Consider the following 25261-nt stretch of genomic DNA (forward strand, 5'->3'; position numbering starts at 1 on the left):
TTTTGCATCATTTCTTTGTTCTTTTTGTGTCCACGTCTTTCTCCTGTGTTAAGCTGACGATTCTTCTGAGGGCAGGTACTATCTTACTCACTTTTGTGTTGCAATGTTTTGTACCTATAGGTGCTCTATAAGTACTCGTTAAATAAGTTAAAATGAAGAAATAGCAACATCTTTTATACGGCCACTGTTTTAAAGATTTTAAATGTTTTAAATTCACCTGGGAGGCGAAGAAAGAGTTATGATGGAGGTTGCAAGTGCAAACGTCTATAGTCCGAAATAAAATGGAATGAAAAAGGCCAGGAAGAAGCGGGGTGAAACCAGACAGCAATGGAGGCTGCTGTAACTTCGCTGAGACGGACAGAGGGTGTGGGTGTATGGAGCTAGGACAAACACTGCTGGCACAATATCGTTTACTCCTATAAATTAACACATTAAGACTGTGACATTGCAAGAAGCCTTAAAAATAACCATAAATTGTCCTTTATATCAGGTTTCCCGGGAGAGGAGAAGGAGGTGGTGAGGAGGCAGGTGGAAACCGGTAAATTTAATGTCAGTGCTTTCTCTAGGTCTTATTCGTTGATTTGGGTGAAAAATTGCAGAAGACTTTCTCTATTACTAAAAAGTTTTAGCAATGGAAAAACTGGAAAAGCTGGTATCATATAGTGTATTACTGTCTTTTCCGTTTTTTAAGTTGCAAGATTGATGTTTTTCATGTGATTTTTATTTTAAAATCCGGGGAAAACACTTGTAAATCTAAATTTAAAAAAAGAGCAAACATTGACATAATGTTAAAATGACTTAAAATCTAGCTGTTTAACAATCAACTCTTTATATAAGGCAGCCGTTCAAAAATAATATTTGGCACTCATCTATTGCTCTTGTTCATAGACGGGGCAATGTTCAAATATTTCATGTGCTATTTTTCCTGAAGCTTTTCTCTTCATAAAATAACCCCATTACTTTAATTGCTGAAATAATAGTACTTTCCTGTTTAAATAGACCTTTGTGTCCAGGAAGTCAAATACAAAACAAATGCTCTCATGATGATCTATTAAGACTAAATTAGCAGTTAGATTTTTGTTTCTGGAGTGGATTTATTCCCAGAAAAAAATTTTTTTTTCCCCAGAATAGTAGTAGTAAATAGTATGTGTACCTTGTTTATAAAAATCTAGTGTCAAAGACTGTTCCTGAAAAACCTTATTGAATGGTGACTTTATATCTAAATGGGAAGTATCATTGGCAGCTCTAACTGGCTAAACACAAACCACAGATAATCTTACACACACGGTCATTTAAAGCTTGGGAAAAACAGAAACAGCGAACAAATTTCAGTTTCTTATTTGACAGGAAATGCCTTAGGTTTTTGGCAGTATTCATTTAAGTAAAAGCTAAGCCTTACACATATGTCAATGCAACTAAAATTAAAAAAAAACACCCAAACTTTCACCATCAAATCCTGTCAATTTAGAATACTTATGAATGTACAACTCTTTTTTTTTGGTTTTAATCAATATACATATAGTGTTCAATTTTTCATTTAAGGTTCAATTAAGTTATATTGAATAGATGTTTTTCTCTCAACAGTTAAGATAGTTGTCATGTTCAATGCCCATAAAATAGTCTATCATATTGATGGACCATTGCTTCCTTCTCAGTTTTCCACTTGTTGAGAATTTGGCCCCTATTCACTGTTGATTAAAATATCTTTGTATAAACATGATTTTTCCCTTTTCAATTAATTTCTTGGAATAGATTCCTAAAGAGGAAATTACTGGGTCACAAAATAAAACAAGATTTATGACTTTTATTGCCAAACTGGTATTCAGAAACACTGTACTAATTTATTACAATGTCAATTGCATTGTATGTGAATGTATATGAATGTTTTCTTAAAGTTCTTTCCAACATTGAATTTAATATTTTCAATTTAATTTCTCAGTTAATACTGGTAAGTTATTACTTCTCAGTTTTTATTTACATTAAAAATTATTAGTTAGGTTGAACCCTTTGCCAAAATGTCTCTTTATTATTTGTGTTTCCTTTCTGTCCATGGATTCTGTCTGTCCATTCAAGACTGAATATAGGGCTTCCCTGGTGGTGCAGTGGTTGAGAATCTGCCTGCCAATGCAGGGGACACGGGTTCGAGCCCTGCTCTGGGAAGATCCCACATGCCGCGGAGCAACTAGGCCCGTGAGCCACAACTACTGAGCCTGAGCGTCTGGAGCCTGTGCTCCACAAGAGAGGCCGCGATAGTGAGAGGCCCGTGCACCGCGATGAAGAGTGGCCCCCGCTTGCCGCAACTAGAGAAAGCCCTTGCACAGAAACGAAGACTCAACACAGCCAAAAATAAATTAAAAAAAAAAAAAGACTGAATATACTTTCATGCGTTTGTATTCATTTCATATATATTCAGAAAATGAAGCTTCCATAAGACACATTTGCTGCAGATGTCCCCCCGATTCTTTTTTTTACTAGTATATAAATCTTTATATATTCAAACTCAAATTACTCAATCTATTCATAATTAAATATGTCCACTCTTTCATTTTCTTTCAGATTTTTTGCACTTGAAAAAATTACCTCTTTATCTCATGTGAAAAGTGTGGAGTCTATTTACTATAGAACAATTGCTCATTTTCCCAGCAGCACTTACGAAGTAATGGTTGTTCCCCCATTTTATTTCATCAAGTTTGTTATGAAACTTCTTATATATGTAGAAATCTATTTCTGGCATTTCCATTCTGTTTCACTGGCCTGTATTTCTGTTTTTAACTCTACAATTTGGTACCTGTGCTTCAATTTGTTTTAAATTCTGGTAGACTAAGTCACCTATCATTTTCCTGTTCTTTTTAAAGTAGGAAAGGAAATTGATGAAGAAGAAATATGAAATATTTCTCAATATTTCTCAATATCCATGAAAGAAGAAATATTTCTCAATATCCCATGAAAAAATGTATACTTTTAGTACCTTTTCTATCAGTTCTTTTGCTACGTCATTTGTTTGTGTCTCAAAAGTTAGAGGACATTCCTCAATCACAAGCCTTGGGCGTCTTTGTCCACTGGGTGCTGTCGAATGCTTCGTGCTGTAACAGAGAATATGTTTATGGTTGGAAGCCAATTGCTGATTTTCAGCTAATATGCTCATGTGAAAATGAGTGAGAAACTCACAAATAAGTTCAAGGCAATCCTTTTTCTTTGTTATTTCGACCCTAATGGCTGTCTTCTTATGTAAAAATATTGGAAAAACACAATAACTTCTATTAATTTAGATTTCCTTAATTAAAACCTCTATTAATTTAATTTCTAATTTAACATGAAAGAAAAGCTCCACGTCTGTTGTTTTGATAAGTTATGAGAAATGATTTTAGATCACTGTTATACCTCATTATTGTACAAAAGCACAAGTAACAATCCTATTTAAGTGCAGATAAATATTGTCCTGTCTTTTTCCTTTTTCTTTTCTTTTCTGATCTTCACCCCTTGATTATTAGCCCTGGCAGGGCACTGCTAAATCTATTTGAAGTAATGCGAAAAGAGAAAAATAATTTATCCATGGTTTGTAAGATTTGTAATTAGGACATAAGTGTTGCTATGGTGTGGTAAATGGCATATTTACTTAGTAATGCTTGAACTAGTAAATATCTGATGAGGTGCCCTGTCATGGTGAAAGCTGCTTGTGTACATGCCCTCTCAGACATGTGTAGGCAGGCAGTTAGTTACTCAGTAGCAGACAGTGTCCCTAAAAAGCACATCTGGGATTTTTTAAAGCCTCTTCTTTTTTTCCCAATTTTCCTGTTTTCTCCCTTTTCCCTTCTCAGCTTAGCCCTTTCATAGTTAAAATCGCTCTAAAGAGAAAACACAGTTTTTACCCTGGTCTTTGAGATGATTTTGATACAGTTGAAGAGTTGTGTAAAAAAAATTTAGTGTGCTAATCAAAGACATTGGTCAGGTTATTTTCATTCTTCATTGGAAGGAGTAACAGTATTTTGAATATTATGAAACATACAAGCTTGGTTGGCAAAAACGTTTGTAGTATTGTTTGGAAAAACAGCTATTAAAAAAGAACCTAAAATGGATGGCTTTCTGGCTTTCCCATCCTATTTTTTGGAAAAAGCTGATAAGAGATCTATCCAGTTTGTGAGAACTTGGCATGTAGGCCTTTTGGCTGTAAAAGTTTTGGAAGTTAAAGATAGTTTCTGTTGCCATTATTAATAAAACAATACAGGACAGTTCAAAAAAATGCTCAGTGAAAGTGGACTTGTTCAGTCAGCTCTTTTAGCCCAGTGATAGGATGTAGCTAATTGATACCCCCTCATCTGCTGAAGTTGCTATACCAGCTTTCAGGTGCTTCTTGAGTCTATTTTCCTTTCCCTTTTTTCATTGACATCCTTACCTAGGACCGGTTTGTCTGCAAGGGGCTAAATCTATGAGAAGTTTTAAGGAAGGAGATTTAAGTTTCCTTCTCCTAATCAAGGTTCAACTGCTGGAAAATGTGCCTTAAGCCAAAACCCCTAATTATCCTTTATTCTCCATCATTTTGTTCAAACTTTTAGCCAAAGAAAACTGTCTCTCTCAACAGCTTCTTAGTATGACAGTTTTCTGGAGCGTCAGGCTTACCTTAATTTCAAGCGCGATAGCACCACCCTGTATAGGTAACTTGCAGGCAGGTGTTTTTGCTGCCCAACAGGTTGTATAACAGGATGAATAGCCCCAACAATATATCCTTTAAGATAGTAGTCTTCCACTTTTGTTACTATATCCAGAATTGAATTTATCTTGATTACTTCTGGGTTTGGCAAAGCTGAAATATCAAATGCAAAGAGAGATTTGCACATTCATAAAGTTGAATTACATATTATTTCTATCTACGTATGATAATACTAATGAATAGGAAACATATCCATATGATTTAATCTCAAATAAAGTTATACTAACAGGTATTATATATTTTCTAATTTAATTTCAGAAAAAGCAAAAGTAATCTTAGCAGCTGGCAGATATATAGTATTACCAATATGTCTTAAAGTAGAAATACAATGCCCTATATATATTTTTCAAATAAGGCAGTTTTATTTTATTTATTTATTTATTTATTTATTTAAAGACACATTTTAATTTTTTTATTATTTTAAAAATATTTTATTTATTTTTGGCTCTGTTGGGTCTTCATTGCTGCACGATGGGCTTTCTCTAGTTGTGGTGAGCAGGGGCTACTCTTCGTTGCAGTGCACAGGTTTCTCATTGCGGTGGCTTCTCTTGCTGTGGAGCACGGGCTCTAGGTGTGTGGGCTTCAGTAGTTGCAGCATGTGGGCTCAGTAGTTGTGGCATGCAGGCTCTAGGGCATGCGGGCTCAGTAGTTGTGGCTCACGGGCTTTGTTGCTCCGCAGCATGTGGGATCTTCCCGGACCAGGGATTGAACCCATGTCCCCTGCATTGGCAGGCGGATTCTTAACCATTGCGCCACCAAGGAAGTCCCTGTCAAGTGCTTTCTTATTTCTAATTACATTTCAAAAACATCGTGTTTTAAGTTTCTCTGGGAAACTAAAAATATGGTTTCTTATGGCACTTATATAAATACTTGAGTAAAGAAATTGAAAAAGTAAAGGCAACCAGAAGTTCTTCTTAATAAGTAAAAATTCTAAATACACAGGAAATTTAAACGCAAAATTGATATGCAGTTGAAACATTCCTTTGAAGCAGGGCAAATCTGTAGAAACTATAGAATAGTACAATCTGTGTAGTTTTTAGTAAAAGGAAAAGGGTGTGTTATATGGGAAAATGAATGTTCTAGCAGTATTAATTTTAAAAACAACTTCATTTTCTGTGACAATATTTCTCATTTTCTGGAAAACAACCAAGACTTAATAACTAGAAATGGAGCTGCAGTTTGGCTATCTCTTGAATAACAAAACATATGAAATGAACTCCAGGTAGGGGCAGTGCTGGCTGTTGGCCTTCTGTCAGTGTGGTCAGTGCTGTCCAGCAAATAGCTGCTGTTAATTGCCCAAACACAGGAAGTAGGTTAAGAAGCAGACAAGGAAGAAGGGTCAGAGGAAATCCCTACCTCCTCTTACATTAATATCCACGTGATGGAACAGAAATCCACCACTTGGATTCACGTGGGTTCATGCCAACTTCTCAAGTGAAAATAAAGCACTCAAAGAAAAGTTATATAAACCAGCATGAATCCATTTACTCAAATTTTCATCCTCTTTTGGATTTAAACTAATCTACAATATAGTTTCATAATTATGAATAGGAATGAAAACAAAGAGACTGATCCTGGGTTTGGAAGAAACAGCTGGATTTCATTGCAAAATGACCCAGTTCTGCACGGTTGTGTGGCAATCACTCCGTGATTCATTTGGTCTTACTTTTTTAGTATTTTAACTATCAACCCTGATTTCCAAACAAAGGAACTAAAAAACTATAAACTAGAATAAACTGTTAAGACTAAGGAATGAAACATAGCCTAAACTTATTTTTAGAACTATATACTAATCCTACAAAAATTTAAAGAAAATTTCCATCTTTTATTGAATCTCACTGCTTATTGTAGAAAATGGTAATGCTTAGCATGATACAAAAGAACCTTCATAGTCTGGCCTCTGTCTACTTATTCAGCTTTCACTCTTGTCATCCTTTTTCTTGTACATCTCGCTTTGGCAGGACTGAACCACAGGAGTTCCTGAGCCTGGCACACTGTTTCATGTTGCCAGAACTTCGTTTCCTTTCCTGCTCCCCAAGTTGAGTTAATCATTCCTTCCTCTGTGCTGTGCATTCTACTAGTTCCCTTATCAATCTGTATTAATAGATACTTGTTTATGTGTTTGTCTCTGCTGTTAGACTGAGAATTCCTTAAGGGCATAAAACCAGAATCACTTACCATAAGTAGAAAATTACATAAGAATAAATACAACAGGGCTTCCCTGGTGGCGCAGTGGTTGAGAGTCCGCCTGCCAATGCAGGGGACGCGGGTTCGAGCCCTGGTCTGGGAAGATCCCACATGCTGCGGAGCAACTGGTCCCGTGAGCCACAACGACTGAGCCCATGCGTCTGGAGCCTGTGCTCCGCAACAAGAGAGGCCGCGATAATGAGAGGCCCACGCACCGCGATGAAGAGTGGCCCCCGCTCGCTGCAACTAGAGAAAGCCCTCGCACAGAAACGAAGACCCAACGCAGCCAAAAATAAATAAATAAATAAATAAATTAATTAAAAAAAAAAAAAAAAAAAAAAAAAAGAATAAATACAACAAAAAGAAAATACTTACCAAATTCTAGCTGGATACTGTTATCTGCCAAGGACTGAGCCACAGCCCCACTCTCTCTTTGTTGAAAGGGAGAATTAGCCATTAGAGAGGTGTTAAAGACATAGTAACTCCAAACTGATTGGAAGGCTTAAAAAGAACTGAAAAGGGCACAGCTTTCTGACTATCAGATTCAATGTTATTAGTTCTGTGTTTGTGTGTACAACTTAAAAGCATCTCAGGTCTAGTGCTAAGTCTTTCGGTAGAGGCTTGGAACCCCTACTGGGATAGAAGTAGCAAGGACACAGTGATGGCAGCAAGGGGTACAGATGACATCAGAGGGAATAAAATGAATTATAAAACTAGATAAAAGAACTGTAAAAACTTTACAGCCTGAGGTCTCTTAAAGGACTTTCTACACTTCATTGGTCCGATTGATAGTGATAATGAAATCATTCCCTCCGTTCTGTTCTATTGTTTCTTTGTTGTAAAACAAAGGTAGAATTTTGTAACACGTTAAATAGAATCACAAGAAGATAGTTATAACAGAAGGACATTGGTGCTTAAAGAGGTTCCTGTTCAGGTAGAGAATGTATTTCTAAGGAACACCTTGTTCTCTGGTGATGTCAGAGAAATTTTGTGTCAGTGGAACAAATCCAGCTTTTCTAGTCTAATCTACATCCTCTTGCACTCTCAATAAAGTAAGGTTATTGTCTTGAGTTCAATGCAAAAGAAATGTTAATGCCTGAAACACACAAAGACACACACACACAGAAGTTTTGAGAGGAATTACAAACTGAGAAATCCAGGAAAGTTACAAAGGGAGAAAAAAAATTGTACATCAGTACTAATAAGCATATCTTACACATAAGTTTTTGTAAAGATCATGTCATTTTGGGCTCAGTGCTTTACATTAATTATTCAACTGTCTCAAATGAGCATGTTCTTCTATTGGAGGTCTGTGTCTTTCGATAAATAGCACTCGGCATAGACATGACAATTATGATAAGTGCTTGAAAAATACTTGTTAAAGGACCAAATGAATGAAAAATTGGTTGTAACATTAACATATTCAGTGAACAGAGCTCCAGGGTGCTCATGCTCATGGAGCAGTAGTTTAGAAAATAGACTCTAGGGGGAATTCCCTGGTGGTCCAGTGGTTAGGACTCCTCACTTTCACTGCTGAGGGCCGGGGTTCAATCCCCAGTCGGGGAACTAAGATCACACAAGCCAAAAAAAAAAAAAAAAAGACCTTCGGACCAGAATGCCTGGATGCAAATCCCAGTTCTGCCACTTACTAGCCTGGCAAGGTACTTTGCACCCAAGTGCCTCAGTTTCCTCATCTTCAAGGTAAGAATAATAATAGAGTCTACTCTATAGGGTCGTTAGGATTAAATAAATTTATATGTGCTCCTAGAAAGTATCTGGCATGTAGCATGTGCTATACAACTATTGGTTGCTTTGTTAAAGTCCTCCCCTGTGGAATGAGAGGCAGCACACTATTCTAAGAGCATTAGGATCTGGAAGCAAATCACCTGGGCTCAACTCATGCCATTTACTAGATCTGGAACAAGTTAATTTGCCTTTCTGAGACAGGGACAAACAATGGTATTAACTTCATAGAGATGCTTTGATAGTAATTGTAAAGCATGAGCCCAGGACCTGGTACAAAGTAAACACTCAAATATCAGTGATGTGCCTGTCTGTTGGTGGCCCAGCTTAGAAAGACAGTTTCAAATGAAGTTGCCCTCAGAGATGTCATTTTTGGTTTAAAAAAATCTCCAGGAAGATCATTGTAGAGATCTGGATTTATTCCAAAAGCCCAGCCTGTCTCCCCATCTGTAGAATTCTGTATCAGAGGCCCCTAACTCATGCTCTAGATCTCAGGTCCCTAACTCACCCTATAGATTAGGTGTCCCCCTCCCCCGCCCCCACCAACTCACTCCAAATAACAGTCCCTAACTCACGCTGATCTGCTCCATTGAGCCCCAGACTCAAATGTCCAAAGGTATCAGCCTGATAAAACAAGGAAAGGGGCTGTGCTGAAGGAGGGACCTGGGGAAGACTTAATACCTCATCCAAGAGTGCAGCAGCCCTGGTCCAGTGCTGCCATGTGGTCATGTGGGCCCAGTGTTGCTGGATCTTCTATTTTTTTAAGAAAACCCCCAAATCCAGATTCTTATGTATATCTCCCAACTTTAAAAAGTGACAGTTAATTCAAATATCTTAACACTATACACACCAAGCGAGACCTGTCTAAAGGCTGAATATGGCACATGTCTTGTTGGTTTGCAGCTTCTCCTCTGGGTCGCCCCAGGGATTCTGCAGACCCCAGAGCCTGCCCAGGTCCAGGCCAGGCCACCCAGACCATCTTAGACAGTGTTCAGCATCCTAGGACACAGAAAGTGATCCAAATCTTCCTCATTAGTGGGGACAGGAGGATGATGGTGATAGGAGGGCTGGGGTTCATTCTGTTGACAAATTGTCCTTCTTATCCTACATTGTGATTTATTTTAAACATGCCAGTGTCATTCAAGAAAGGTAAACCTAGGAGCAAGGAAAGGTGAAATAAATCTGGGAATTTTGTTGAGAACTTCCCTTCAGGTAATCCCCTCGATTCTTAATAATGTTTTAAACTGTGCTGAAAAGAGACTGGCAGCCTGATTCAGCTTAGAGAGGTGAGGAAGGGGCAAGCTGTGCACGCAGAGTGAGGCATTTTCATCAGCGCTCACCAGAGTGAATAATTATGTCTCCACGATAGGCTTGGTGTTTGAAGCCAAGCCTTTGATTTGATGTCCTTACACTGGGGCAGTAATATCAGAGACTCTATTACTTTTTAAACACAGGAAATTAGGGGGGAGGTGTGGTTGTTTTGGCTAGAACTGAACAGCACAGGCAGTTAGCAGCAGCTGCAAGCCATCTTGCTCTTCTTAGCTCCCCAGCCGCTGAGAGTTCCTTGGGAGAAGGAACAAATGGTGTTGTTGACAGCGTTAATGGGTGGGGTTGGTTGCCGTTCAATCAATGCTACACGATTTGTATAAGCTTTATTACACCTTACAAGGCTATTGTGAAGAACTGGTGAAGGAAAGTATTTTGCAGCTGCTTTGAAAACTATATACATGCAGAGTGGACTTTTCTGATTAAAACTGAAACGTGCTGAAGGTTAAGCAAGTCTATCATTTATCCTCATAGTTTCCAAAATAAAATATCAGTAGAGTTTTTTATGGTCCTTTGCTTAAAAGCTTCATAGACAAATATCAAATTTTCAAAATAGAGGGCTTCCCTGGTGGCGCAGTGGTTGAGAATCCGCCTGCCAATGCAGGGGACGCGGGTTCAAGCCCTGGTTCGGGAAGATCCCACATGCCACAGAGTGGCTAGGTCCGTGCGCCACAGCTGCTGAACCTGCACTCTAGAGCCTGCAAGCCACAACTACTGAGTCTGCAAGCCACGGCTGCTGAAGCCCGCACTCCTAGAGCCCGTGCTCTACAAGAGAGGCCACCGCAGTGAGAAGCCCGCGCACCACAGCGGGGAGTAGCCCCTGCTCCCCGCAACTGGAGAGGGCCCGCGCGCAGCAACGAAGACCGAACACAGCCAAAAATAAATAAACAAATAAATTTATAAAAAAAAAAAAAATAGAAAAAAGTCACATTCTAGTAAAAAGCTAAGAACTTACTCAATGCCAAAAGGTTTGCTCTGATGATGTAACTCTATGAAAACAGTCCAAGACATGTATATGTTCTTTCCACCAATTTACTTCTGAAGATTGGTATGTATTTTTGAAATATTTATGAAACATTGTTTCCTCAGATAAAAGCACGATGTACAGACACTGGCAAGCAATTTTACCATATTTTCAAAAGGGAACAGACTGTCAAACTCCATATTATATCCAGCAATTATAGTAAAAAATAATAAGTAACATATACCAAGTACATATTTTGCGCCAGGCACTATGCAAAGGGCTTTACATGCCTAACCTTAATTATCCCTTACAAAAACTCCACAAGGCAGATATTATCATTATTCTCAGATGAGGAAACTCAGGAAGAGAGAGATTTGATAACTTGCCCAAATTGTTAGTGAACGGTAAGACTGTAATTGAACCAGACAGAATGACTCCAGAGCCAGTACATCCGAGCACCGACAGGAAAGTAAAGCTTCATTGATTTGCATCACTGTTAATTCAGAATTTGTGAAAATTCAGACATGAGCTGAGCTAAAGCTTTTGACTACTATAAATTGTTAATCAATCTAATGTACAGATATTAAAAGGAGTATCTGGTTTACTCTACTTATCAAAATGTTTTAAGTTACTTAGAAAGATAAACTACTATATAAATAACGTCCAAATTACATAACATTTTATGTTTTCAATAAAGGTGCCATCTTTGTAGTCACTCATTAATATATTTAATTGAAGTAATACAACTGTGGTTTTGAAATGCACTCAAACTCCAAGGGACGGCAGAGCTCATTATTACAGGCAGATATGCGAAAGATCGCATTATGACCATTAAAACTCCTGCAGCCTTGTGTTTCACCGCTGCCTCCTGCATGTGCTGCACTCTGCGTGTTCGGTTTTACTTGTAGTTCCCAGACAAACCATGAGATTTTCTCTCATTTCTGAGTCTGTACAGCTTGTCTTTCAGCCTTGTTTGCCTTACCCACACTTCCTTACTCAGCCTTTTTTTTTAACCTTTAAAAACATCTTGTGTGGGGGTAGAAATGTAACATACAAACAGGGTGCACAAAACATACTTAAAACTGCCAGCATTTGGTAACCACCATCCATTCAAAAAGCAGAAAATGGCGGGCACGCCAGAAGCCTCCCTTCCTGCCCGTTTCAATCACAATCCCCCTCTCCTGCTCTGTGCTACCTTGACTTTTTTTTTTTTACCTTGACTTTTGTGGTCCTCACTCCTTGCTCTTTTTAGTTTACTATGCAAGAATGCAAGCAAACACTATAGTTCAGTTTTGCCAATTTTGGGAGCTTTATATAAATGGAATCATACAGTATTTTGTGTCTATTTTCTTTCACTGAACATTAAGGTCGTGAGATTAATCTTGGGCAGCTTGTGTAGTTGTAGTTTGTTCGTTTTCATTGCAGTATAGTAGAGGACAGTAAAGTACTGCCTACGGCCTGTTTTGTTGCATATGGTATGTTGGCACTACACTGGCCGAGGTGAGTAGTTGTGACAGAGACCACACGGCTCACAAAGCCTAAAATATTTACTATCTGGCCCCTTTCAGGATAAGTTGGCTCACTTCTGCGGTATACTGTTGCATTGTATGAGTTTACCACAATTTATTTTTCCAGTCTCTTGTTCGTGGATTTCTGAGTTGTTCACACTTTTGGGGTTATTACAAATAGCACTTCTATCAACATTCTTGTATGTGCTGCATGGTGCATGCGTGTGCACGCTTCCACTGGGTATATGTATCTTCACTAACTAGGTAATGACAAAGCATTTTTTGTTTTTTCAAAATGGTTGTACCAATTTACCGACACCTGGTATTAGCAGTCTTTTGACATTTTAGCCATTTTGGATGATTTGTAGTGGTTTCTCACTGTGGTTTTAACATGAATTTTTCCTGATTACTAATGAGGTTGAGCACAGTTTCATATGTCTATTGACCATTTAGATTTCCTGTTTCATCAGCCACCTGTCCAAGTTCCTTGTCCATTTTTCTATTGGGTTGTCTTTTCCTTTTTTGATTTTCAGTGTATTTTGTATATTCTGGATATAAATCTTTGTCTAAGCCTCACTCATTCTTTAGATCAGATGAGGAGGCACTTCTTTTAAGGAGTCTTTCTGGATCCCACCAATCAGGTGGAGGTGCTCTTCTTTCTGCTATAACTCTCAGACTTCTAGCAAAGCTTGTATCACAGCATAGAATATATGCACTGTAAATAGATGATTATTCATCAGGGTTCCTCAGCAGGATGCTCAGTAGGATGCAGGTTCACAGAAGTCAAGGACTAGACTTTATTCCTCACTCTGAGCTCAGTAGGTGCTCAGTAAGTGTTAGTTCAAAGAATAAATAGATGAATTGGGACACTGGGATTGACATATATATGCTACTGACACTATGTATAAGACAGATAACTAATGAGAACCTACTGTATAGCACAGGGAACTCTACTCAATGCTCTGTGCTGACCTAAATGGGAAGGAAATCCAAAAAAAGAGGGGATATATGTATACGTGTAGCTGATTCACTTTGCTGTACAGTAGAAAATAACACAACATTGTAAAGCAACTATACTCCAATAAAAATTTAAAAAAAAGAATAAATGTCCACCCAGATATAAGAAAAAACCCCAATATAATGTAGATTGCCAGTAGAAATGTATTTTCTCCCAACATCAATATTTATTTAAGTGGGTCAACTGTTTGCTATTTTCAGAGATTCCCTACTCCCCCAGGTCAGAATGGGATCTTTCTTTCCCCCAACAGTCTGAAATTGTGAAGTTTTATTATTTGCCACAGCTACTGAGCCTGTGCTCTAGAGCCCGAGAGCCACAACTACTGAGCCCATGTGCCACAACTACTGAAGTCTGCTTGCCTAGAGCCCATGCTCTAGAGAAGCCACTGCAATGAGAAGCCCGCGCACCACAACGAAGAGTAGCCCCCGCTCGCCGCAACTAGAGAAAGCCCGCATGCAGCAACGAAGACCCAACACAGCCAAAAATAAATAAATAAAATAAATAAATAAATAAAAAATAAAGGAAAGTCCTTATGCAGTTTTTTTACCTGGTAGGAATTTGGGCTAGGCACCATGACAGAGATTATGTTGATGCTTGAGTAAATTTAGTCATCTTTATTATAAATTTCTTTTTATATAGCACTTTACATTTGAAAATCTTTTGACTGCTTGAGGAAATACTCAAGAACTTATTAGATTCAGACAGACATAGAAAATTTAGCTGGACTGACCTTCTTTCCTTCCTTCCCTCGTTTCTGATACTTTATTCATCCCTTGTTGATTTTTAAATGCATTCTCTTCAGTGCTGCATCTTCATTATTCTTGAAAGTTCTCTGGTATTTAAGATTACTGACCATTTCTTGCTTTTTGAAACCCTCCCTTTCCTTGTGTTCTCTGGTGCTATACAGTCGCAATTGTCTTCATTCTATTTCATTTTTGTTGAGTTGTCCTAAATATGGCTAAATATGCCTGATGATTCAGCCCAAGACACTTATGCTCTGCCCATATTCTCCTCTTTAAGACTTTATCTACTTCAATTCCTCCTGGAAGTCATCATCTCTGCCATGCACCTGTAACTCTCTCTGCCAGGATGTTCCACAGCCACCTCACATGCAACATGCCTGGAATGGAATTGCTGTTTCACCAACTGACTCCCTGTGGGACGCCCCCCATACTGTAAGAGGCATCATTATTTCCACAGTTACTCAGGCTCAGAACAGGGAAGTCATCTTGGATTCCTCATTCTTTCTGTCCCTTCATATCCAGCCAGCCACAGGCTAAGTCCCTCCTTGGTAATGTCTCTTACTTGTGCCCCCTACATCCTGTCCTTACTGCAAGTCCTCATCGTCATTAGCTTTGACCACTACAAGCAGTCTTCCAACTTTTCTCCTCACTTGCATCTCTCCCCACTGCAATCTCACATTAATCTTCTAAAAATACTTCTCTGTATCTATCAGTTACTTGTTCAAAAGCCTTTACAGCTATTTATTCCCCATAGAATCAAGGAATCACTCCTTGATTCCTTGATTCCACTCCAAGTCAGAGCATTCTATACTCCATTTGTTTCCAACCTCATTTTCTGCTTTTCTCCTTTAAACACCCCCTTAGCTCACTTCTTTCTTTTTTAAATTAATTAATTAATTAATTGATTTTTGGCTGAGTTGGATCTTTGTTGCTGCACGCGGGCTTTCTCTAGCTGCGGTGAGCAGGGGCTACTTTTCATTGCGGTGCGTGGGCTTCTCATTGCGGTGGCTTCTCTTGTTGCAGAGCACGGGCTCTAGGTGGGCTTCAGTAGTTGTGGCACACGGGCTCAGTAGTTGTGGCTCGCGGGCTCTAGAGCGCAGGCTCAGTAGTTGTGGCACACGGGCTTAGCTGCTCCACAGCATGTGGGATCTTCCCGGACCAGGGATTGAACCTGTGTCCCGTGCATTCGCAGGCGGATCCTTAACCACTGCACCACCAGGGACGCCCCCTCACTTCTCCATTCAATAGCCCTTGAAAGTACCTCAAACTCTTAATCTTTTTCTGATTATATAAACCCTATTTTTTTCTTCAGGTTCAGTTAAAGTCCTAATTTGAATTCCAACTTATCCTATTCAAAATTGATTTTTCCTTTTCCTGATACCTCCTGTATCTCGTATTGCAATTTTTCATTCATTACTTCAACACAACTTATTGGCCACTGGTCATGTGCCAAACACCGTGCAAAACACAGCAGTGCAAAGGTGGATGTGGCATAGTTCTTGACCTTGAGGAGTTCATGAGCTTGTCCAGTTTGACCAATTAGAATATAAAATATTGGAGGGCAGAAACTATGTATTATTCCTTTTTGTGTTTTCACTACTTATCAGCATCTTCTACAGAATCCATACATCAATGTATTTATTACTGTAACAGTGATGGTAAAAGACAATGAGAGTTTCTTGTTCTCATAATAAGAAAGCAAGCTAGGGGCCAGGAAAATTTTACTCAATGTGTTTTACATGATTCTATTAGAAAGTCAAATAAGGAAGTTACCATCTGTCCTTCTGTTGGGTTTTTAATACTGTAGAAATTTCTTTTTAATCATAAAGCTATACATGCTCTAAAAATCCTTAAGGCCATGGTTATTCAGATTGCTTTCTGGGATTGCACAAGAAGGTAAACCAACCCTTCTGGATCGTTTGCAGAGTTAATTTAACTTTTCACCAAGAAACTCTATAATGTACTCATATATATACTGACACACTCTCATACATACACATGTATAGATTACTATACAATAATCCAGAAAATTTATCACAAAAATTGTGCTGAAATCTCACTAGTGCGGTTAGTAGATCTGGCATAAAGCCAGGAGGGATAATAGTTAACTTTTATTAAATGCTTACTAAATGCCAGGTACCTTTTCAAGGAGATTATTTTGTATAATTTTCTTTAATCCTTAAAATAACTCTATTATGCAAGCACCATCAGAACCCCCATTTTATAGATGAGGAAACTGAGATACAGCAAAGTTTATAAACTTGCCAAGTTAGTGAGTGAAAGAGCCTAGATTCAGAACCCAGGAACTTGACTCCAGCGCCTTATGCACTTAATGATTAGACTATTATTTCTCCTGTAGAGATATATAAGTAATGGCTCAAAGTACCCACCCCCAAAAAGAAAAAAAGTGTGGGAAAGGCACACACACACACACGCACACAGAGAATGGAACTAAATGGAAAATCAATAAATTGTTCAAGATAACTATAGCCACCATAACACAGGGCACTGGAAATTTCAAAGGGTCTCCTCTTGCCCCACTGGGACTTGACTCTCTGTCCCATGTCCTCTGTTTGGAAAAACAGAGGAAAACAAGGTAAGAGACAGGCTCTTCATGAGCACACACAGCTGTCACTAGACCAGTTTGTTTCCTGAAAGGTTGCTCACTGCACGTGGCCTCTGAGAGGCAAGAGATGCCACTATTTAGTAGTCCTCACAGCAACCCCAGGTCAGAATGGCCAGGACTAAACGAAGAAGGCTGGCATGTTTTAACCCCCATGTGACTCACTTCTCTATACACTGGAGGAATAGGTGGGCGTCAGAGACAACAGAGGAGAGGAAGGTGGTTTGTGGAGCTGGGCTGATACAGAGTCTTGGCTTCTGAGGCAGAGGCAAAGGCAAAGGCAAAGACAAAAACAAAACAAAACAAAAAACATGTGGAAGAATTGTAGAGAAAAGGGACACCAGGAGACTGGGCCCCTGGACCAAATAGGAACCAGGTGCAACTTTAAAATACGTGCCTGCTTACTGAGTTAACATTTGTAAACTATGCCCATACTTACACTTTATAGTGTAATACTCTATTACCTCCTCCAAACACCTAGAGTGGAAGGTAGAAATTTTACTCCTTTCACAGAGAGAAGGGCTTCTGATAATAATAAAACCAAAATGACTTCTGAAGAAAGTTGTAGATCTTTCTGATTCAAGGATGGCTGCATTTATACAAATTTGTTTGAGATTGCTAACATTGTTGGGAGGAAATAAATCAAAAAAAAAAATTCAAGCTACTTTAAAACCTATGGGGGTTGTGCAGCAAATCTTAAAGCACAGATCAAAATGGCTCTGGCCTAAACTTTATGAATAGACAAGGTTTTGAGGTTAAGGAAAATATGTGTTTGCATCCTGTGGATTTACAAAAACTTGTCCTAAAAGATAATTGACAAGGACAATCAATGGAGAAAACATAGGACCACATCACAAATATTTTCTCAAATGACGGGTTTTGAAAAAGTATAGAAAAAATTCATTTGAGTGGTTACTTCTCTGATTATCACCATTATCTTAATCTACTTTTAACTTTAGTAATTAAAAAGAAAATTAAGAATATTGACATTTTCCCCTTTGGTAGCCTTAGCCTTAGGTAAAAATGGAAATGTAAATATGTTAAAAGTATATGTACAGACTTTGTGCATGTCTCTGGAAGGGAGTTTGCTTGCTGGCTAGCTCAGTTTTTGACAAAGAAAAATGGGCTGCTCTTGCTTCTTGCACAAAGATGCACTGTTCACAGAGCAAACCAAAAAATGGAGAATTTGTGTTTAAGTTGAAAAGAAATTAATATCCAACATGATAATCTACTTAGCATAAATTTTCTATTAACTGATAAAACGTGCGGCTTATTAGAATTAAAAGCATAACTTTGTAATAAGAACTTAAAATACTGATATGTGGAAATTCTAACAGCAAGCAGGACACTCAATTTCATTTTTAATACCCTGTAATTAAAGATATATTTCTGCTTTTTAAAAACTCAGTTTTATCAATGCGATTGTACAGTAAAGTTTCCAAAAGAAGTGAGGTAAAGTATTTGTGAAGTTGAGCTGCCTCTGTCCCTTGCACAGGGCTGCCATCTGGGCTTGTTTATTTGTGTTTCCAACTTTCTAGAACAGGGAGTTTCTCTGTTAGGGACAGGGCAAGCAAAGGAAGTATCTTACAGAAGACTATCTTTTTTTCTGTATTTTCAAACTTCAAGTTTAGTTTGGTCAAAAATATCAAATGACTAGCACAATCACAACATTAACACAGTTGGAAACCTCAGAATTGTCTTAGCAAATACTCTTCCACATGATGCAAGTAATATTTCCTACATGCTACCTTCTTGTGCCTTTCAGATCTTTTTCAAAACACAAACTGTCATTAAGGCTAGAGCTATTTGGCTGGAAAGCGAACATTTTTCACGTGTCCTTCTACAAATAAGCATTTGATTTAAAAATGAAAGGATTATTTCCAAGCAGTTTTTCTAATTTTATAAAGTACATATGAGCCAAGTTTACAAAAACCAAACAGAACAAAAATCTTTCAGAGTGTAATTAAGAAACAAAGCATTATTGTTAGATTGATTGTACAATCTGATTATGAGAAACAGTTTAAAAATCCACAAACCAACACTTAAAAAAACTAGTAGTCCCTTATCTCTGAAATCTTTCATTTAACAAATAAAATAGAAGCAAAAAGTACCTTGTAAAGTAAAATCCAGCAATACATATTCGTAAGCAAATTCTGTCTTTGTTTCCACTTGCGGTCTCTTCAGGGTAGAAAATATTTTTCCAGGGCTGCTATCATCAGGGTCTTCTAGCTTTCTAAGTCCGCACCCCATGGCAAAATCTGTAAGGAATTAAATTGCAGGATAGGGCAGGGAGACCAGCAAATTCTGTTGTTTAAGCTGCAAAAAGAAAGTTACAGACTTAACTGCTTTGATTTTTTCAGCTAAACCATAGATACTCAAAAAGAAAACATTTGAGTCCAAAGAAAGGAGCTGAAGACTTTTGCTATCCATTTTTCTGTAAAGTTGTTGAACCCATGATGATTAAGCTACAGCTCCGGGAGGCTGGGCTTGATCTTAGGAGAAACATGCAAGCTGCTACAACTTAGCGGAGAATTTCCATGCCACGTCAATTTACAGCCAGCCCCCTACCAGAGTTCTGTCGCTCAGGGCACCAACAGTGCTTTGTCTATCCCGGTTAGCTGGATGATAAAGGAGGTGTCCAAAAACGGAAATAAAAAGGCAAAAGTGCAAATCAGATGGAATTATCTACTAGTAGAGGCTATATTCAGACATAGTGGTGTGCAATTCTTTTTCTGTTTTCTCTTTTCCCTTTTTCCTGTGCCCACTGCCCCCCCTTCCTCCCTGCTATTACCAAGAAAGCAAGAGGAGAGAGAGGGAGAGACAGAGAGAGACAGAGAGAGAGAGAGAGAAAATGGAAAAAAAAAAAAAAAAAGGATTCTCAATATGGTTGGAAACAAAAATCATTTCCAGAAAGGAAGTCAGGAAACTGTTTCTGGAGTCTAAAAGGAGAAAAGTTAAAGTTAAAAAAATAACAGCCCACTTTTAGTCTTTAGATAGCACTTTTGAGGATTTCTTTCCAAATGAAGGTTTTTTTTGGCTGGAAAAATCATGTACTAGTTAAACTGCTGCATATAAAATGTTTATATTTAAATATCATAATAAAAAGACTTTATTTAATTGCAAAGAAGAGACAGTAATGTGGATAATTAGTTTCCCTAACATTTATAAAGTTTAAATAACTCTACTATTAGAAGGCTATGATAATAACTAGTAACACTTCCACAGGTCCCAGAGTATCATTAATTAAAAACAACAACAATAACAACAACAAAACTGACAACTTGATTCATTCAGTCTTATAAATTGCTATTTACCTGAAGTCAAGAACAATTTATAATGGAACAATTGTAATTAGTGTTTATTGTATTTTACCATTTACGTGTCATGTGGTGTGGTGTACCCATCAAAACTGTGAGCCCTGGAATCATACCGCCTGGGTTCAAATACTACTTCTAATGCCTACTAAAGGCGTGATCTTGGGCAACTTACTGGACGTCTTCAAGTTTCAATTTCTGCCCCCTACAAAATGGAGTTAATAATAATACTTACCTCATAGGCTTGTTATGAAGGTTGAATGAGATAATCTTATCTCATATCTTAACATTATGCCTGGCGAATAGCATAAAATAAATTTGTTAATGTGCTTACCTTATAAAACAGTGTTGAGAATAGTAGTAGAAAGGAAGTGATTCTGCCACCATTCCCATTATTTACAAAATAAACCTCACATTTCAGATTTTATAGAACACAAGCCTGAAAAGATTTTTCAATTACATTGAAGAGTGCACATGAAAACTGTCAAAAGGGTATGGATTATTTAGTTTGTAGATCACTATGACCTCTTGTCTCTTCCTTCCACCTCCTTGTCTTTAAACAATTTACTTTTCAGAAGTGTTTTTTAACAGAGGAAAATTCCATAGTCCTTCATTCTCAAGGGTGAGCATGGTTGGTGGTAGCAATTTCTGGGTAAATTTGGCTAAAAAGACAGCAGACTCTGACCTAGTGTGACTCATTTGACTATTCCCAGTGCTTCCATGCCTGTCATTTTTCATGTCCTCTTTTGCTGTGAGCTCCTGGATGGCAGAAATAGAATATTTGAAGTTCACTAGTTCCTATTGCAGTGCCTGGAAGATTATTTATGAAATACTCATTATATTTATTAAGCGCCTGCTATATTCCAGGCACTAAATTAGATGCTGGTTGGGTACACAAGTTGACTAAACATGGCCTCTGCCCTAAAGAAACTTAAGGCTTAATGGGGAAGAAGACAGACTTATAAACAGATAATTTCAATTTGATTTGGTAGCTGCTAAGATAGAAGTATGCATAGGATGCTATAGAAACCCTAGAAAGGGTCTCTAACTCAGCTTGGAGGATAATATCTGACCTGTCTTGAAGGATGAATATGCATAAGATAGATAAAGAAAGGTGGGGAGCATGTGCCAGGAAAAGGGAAAGGCACGAGCAATGTTATGGAATCATGAAACAGTATGGCATGAACCTGAAGGAACATGAAGCAGTTGAGAATTACTAGAACATAAAATTTGAAAGAAGACTAAGCTATAAGGGCGGCAAGAGCCAGTTGTAATGGGTTTTATATGCTGCATAAAGGGAATTTTGACTTTATTTTGTAGGCAGCAAAGGAGAATCAAATAATCCAATGGAAAAATCAAACGAGGAGCTTGAAATAGGCAAGTGACATAAGTTTGTGTTTCTGATGGGTTACTATGGCTGCTTTGAGGAAGATGGTCTTAATAGGAGCAAGAATGGGGGGAGACTAGTCATTCAGGAGAGTATTGCAGTAGTCCAGTTGAGCTGATGACTGAACAAATGAATGAATAGGATGTATCATTATGTCCTTAAAGAATTTCTTTTATCTCTAGTGAAAGGAACTGCACTTCCTTTAGTTCACAACTAAGCCATCACTTAATCATTTTTCTCTCCAAAAGTCCAACAAAATAAAATTTTATTTGACCCTTAATGATGTTTCAAAACACATTTCCATGTCCATATGGCACACATTCCTTCTATTTTAACAATTATATGGGATTTCATTGTATTAATATTATGTTTAATAAGCAGCATTTTGGCTATTTTCAAAGTTTCATGGTGAATAATTTTATAAAGATTACTTTTTTCCCCACATTGGATTATTTCCTAAACACTTAGATTTTACTTCATAAATGGTCAAAGGAAAGAGTTTACATACAAGGAAATCAGTTAGAAAGTAATAAGCAGAGAAAATGTATTCTAATGAGTAAATAATTCATTTACATTACTTACATAAATATGTGGTTGGCCATAAACTGTTTAAGATTTTAACCTTAGTTTTTTTTTTTTTTTCTTTTGTCCATGCTCTGCAGCAGGTGGGATCTTAGTTCCTTGACCAGGGATCGAACACGTGCCCCCTGCATTGGAAGCATGGAGTCTTAACCACTGGACCTCCAGGAAAGTCCCAGATTTTTTTTTTTCCTTTAAAACTGTATTTTGGGCAGTAAGCTTTTGTTGGTTATCACATGTATTTGCTCCATACCTCTTTAATGCGTGTACATTTTTAGACAAATATTTTTAGTCAAAAAATTTGCTGCATCTCCAGAAATATGTACATTTCTTCAATAACATATTTCTCCATTGAAACAAATGTCTGTTTTCTGTTTTTTTATTTTGTTTTTTAAATAAATAAGCTTGATATTTTAGAATAATATTAGGTTCACAGCAAAATTGAGTGGAAAGTACAGAAAGTTCCCACATACCCCCTTATCCCCACTCATGCACAAACTTCCACTAACATCCAGCACCATTGTGGTGCATTTGTTACAATCAATGAACCTTCACTGACACATCATTATCACCCAGAGTCCATAGTTTACATTAGGGTTCATTCCTGGTGTTGTACCATCTATGGTTTTTGACAAACATATATTGACATACATCCATCATTATAGAATCATACAGAATAGTTTTCACTGTTAAAAAATCTGTGCTCCACCTATTCATCCCACCCTTACTTCTTGCTTAACTCTGATGTATCTGGCAATTGTAGTACACACGGTAAGATGTGGACCTAAGTCTGTTCTCCGCACCCCTGCACCCTGATATCCAGCTGTCACAACTACATTTGTTTTCATAGAAAATCTTTTATTAATCGTGTATCCCCAGGCTTGTCGTATATTGAGTATTTACAGTGATTAGGATACATTTTTGGAAGAAATGTTTTCTAACATTGGTCATTATTTCAGTATTGATTTACATTTGCTGCCAATTGTAGATTTCAGGGACAGCTTTCAGTTCTGTATTGTAAAGGGGGTTTCCCCAAGTGCAGACTCTTATGTGGCTGGATATGATGGAGATACAGTACCAGTTCTTGTCTATGTTCTAGTATGAGCTCACTTAGTCCTTGAATGAATGAATGAACCTTATGAAAACATTCTCCCTAACTGGTAGCACATTATTCTCATTAACTACTCAAGTTTCGAACACTTGAGTTTACCAAAGTCTTAAAGCTTTTAAGAGGTAATATGTATCATTCAACCCATTCCCTACAGAAAAAAGTTTTTGCATAATTTTAAAATCCAGTCTATTTTATGTGGCCCTGATCCAAAAAAATAAATTAAACAGTGTTATGGAGTGCCTACTATATAGTAAGGCACTACATGGACACAAAGATGAAAAAGCCAGGTTATGCTCTCCAGAATTAACAAGCTAGCAAACCAACATTGAGTTTTAACTATTTAAAGTACTATTAGTTTCATAATGTAGTCAAACTTCCTGAGTAATGACTTATTGAAAGCACTACTTATTGAAAAGGCCTTTCTTTCTTTAATAATTAGAAATCCTACACTCATCACATACGTAATAGTTATATAGACTAAGAATTATATTTTGACTTTTCATTTTGTTCTATAGTTGGGCTTCTCAGCATTACATATTGAAATTTTTTTATGGCTTTATAATCTTTCAATGTCCAGCAGTTGATGATATTATTATTCTATAAAACATGTTGACTATTCTTAACTATTTATTCTTCTAGATCAGAAGTTTTGAAACTATGTATGACAGAGCCCTCTGATTCCAAAGAGGTGCCACCTTTGGTGAAGAGAACAGGCTTTGATCACGAAGAGAGGCCGAGCAGGCAGGGCTCTGGGTCCCCCCGCTACTCTTTCTTCAAACAGAATATCTTAAGATTTTATCAGTTTCATATACCAGTAACAGACAATTAAGGAAATCATAATTTTCAGAAAAGGACACCATTTACATTATTGATAAACTATGCTGTTTCTAGGAATAAATCTACCAAAATATAAGCCAGACTCGTACTTAGAAAATTATAAAACTATAACAGCATTAAAGGAGTCTTAAGTGTATGGAGCGATATGCATAGTCATTTTTAGGAACACTTAATACTGTAAGTATATCTCCCTCTCAGCTCTTAACACCTGTCACTGAGCTATAGATTTAATACAATGGTGACCTTAACCCCAACAGGCTTTTTTTTTTGCATGGAATTTGTCAAGTTGATTTTAATATTTATGTGGAAGATAAAAGGGCCAAGAAGGTCGAAGATACTTCTGAAGAAGAATGAGGAGAGATTAGTTCTCTATATATTAAGACTTATTATAAAGCCATAGTAATTAAAGCTATTTTTAGCAAGGCATAGACAAATTAACCAATGCAACAGCATAAAGAGCCTAGAAACGGGAACATACATATGCAGAAATTTAACATACGATGGAGGTGGCATGGCAGTTGGTGGGGAAATGGTGCTGGGACAATTGGCTATCTATATGGAGAAGAAATTGGATCCCCATCTCATATCATATATAAAAATTTTAATTCTACATAAACAACTTGAACATCAAAAGCAAAACTGTTATACTTTTATATGAAAATATGAATATTTATTGACATCAGAGTACTAAGAGTATTTTTAAGGCAAAAAGATAATCATAAAATAGTACTAAATGATTAATTGTAAGGTGACAATCATAAGATATATGTTGATAAATTCTACTATATTAAAATTAAGAACTTCTATTCATTAAGCCTCTTTAATGTGAAAAGACAAGATACAAAATGGTAGATGATATTTGTCAACCACTGAAGGAACAATATCAAGAATATGTAAAGAACTCCTGCAAGTAAATAAAAAGACAAGCCAACAGAAAAATAGACACAAAATATAAATAGGAACTTCACCGGCAAAGAAACATATGTAGTTAATAAATATATGAAGAGATGCTCAACTTTACTTCTATTTAGGGAAATGCAAATCAAGACCACAGTAAGATAACATTTTATTGCAGTAAAATTCAAGTAAAAAATTTACCATTTTAACTATTTTAAAGTGTACAATTCAGTGACATTAAGTACAATTAACCCTTGAACAACGTGGGGGTTAGGGACACAGACCCTCCATATAATAGAAAATTTGAGTATAACTT

The 25261-nt window shown here is 37.3% G+C and overlaps 1 protein-coding gene across 3 annotated transcripts in view; it reads right to left on the minus strand.

Moving 5' to 3' along the window:
* The window catches only part of RFTN2 (raftlin family member 2), a 65204-nt gene extending 45607 nt beyond the window's left edge, over positions 1-19597 (minus strand). The window contains exons 1-4 of one of the 3 annotated variants that reach the window (XM_059927321.1): positions 19389-19597; positions 18932-19136; positions 4618-4801; positions 2969-3083 (exon numbers count right to left, since the gene is read on the minus strand). In XM_059927321.1, the coding sequence (XP_059783304.1) occupies positions 2969-3083; positions 4618-4801; positions 18932-19070 (438 nt within the window). In that variant the 5' untranslated portion in view covers positions 19071-19136; positions 19389-19597. The other 2 variants (XM_059927322.1, XM_059927320.1) reach the window with 2 other exon arrangements.
* Positions 19598-25261: the final 5664 nt, after the last annotated feature.

This window comes from Balaenoptera ricei, chromosome 7 (assembly GCF_028023285.1).
Source record: "Balaenoptera ricei isolate mBalRic1 chromosome 7, mBalRic1.hap2, whole genome shotgun sequence".
NCBI classification, from domain to species: domain Eukaryota; kingdom Metazoa; phylum Chordata; class Mammalia; order Artiodactyla; family Balaenopteridae; genus Balaenoptera; species Balaenoptera ricei.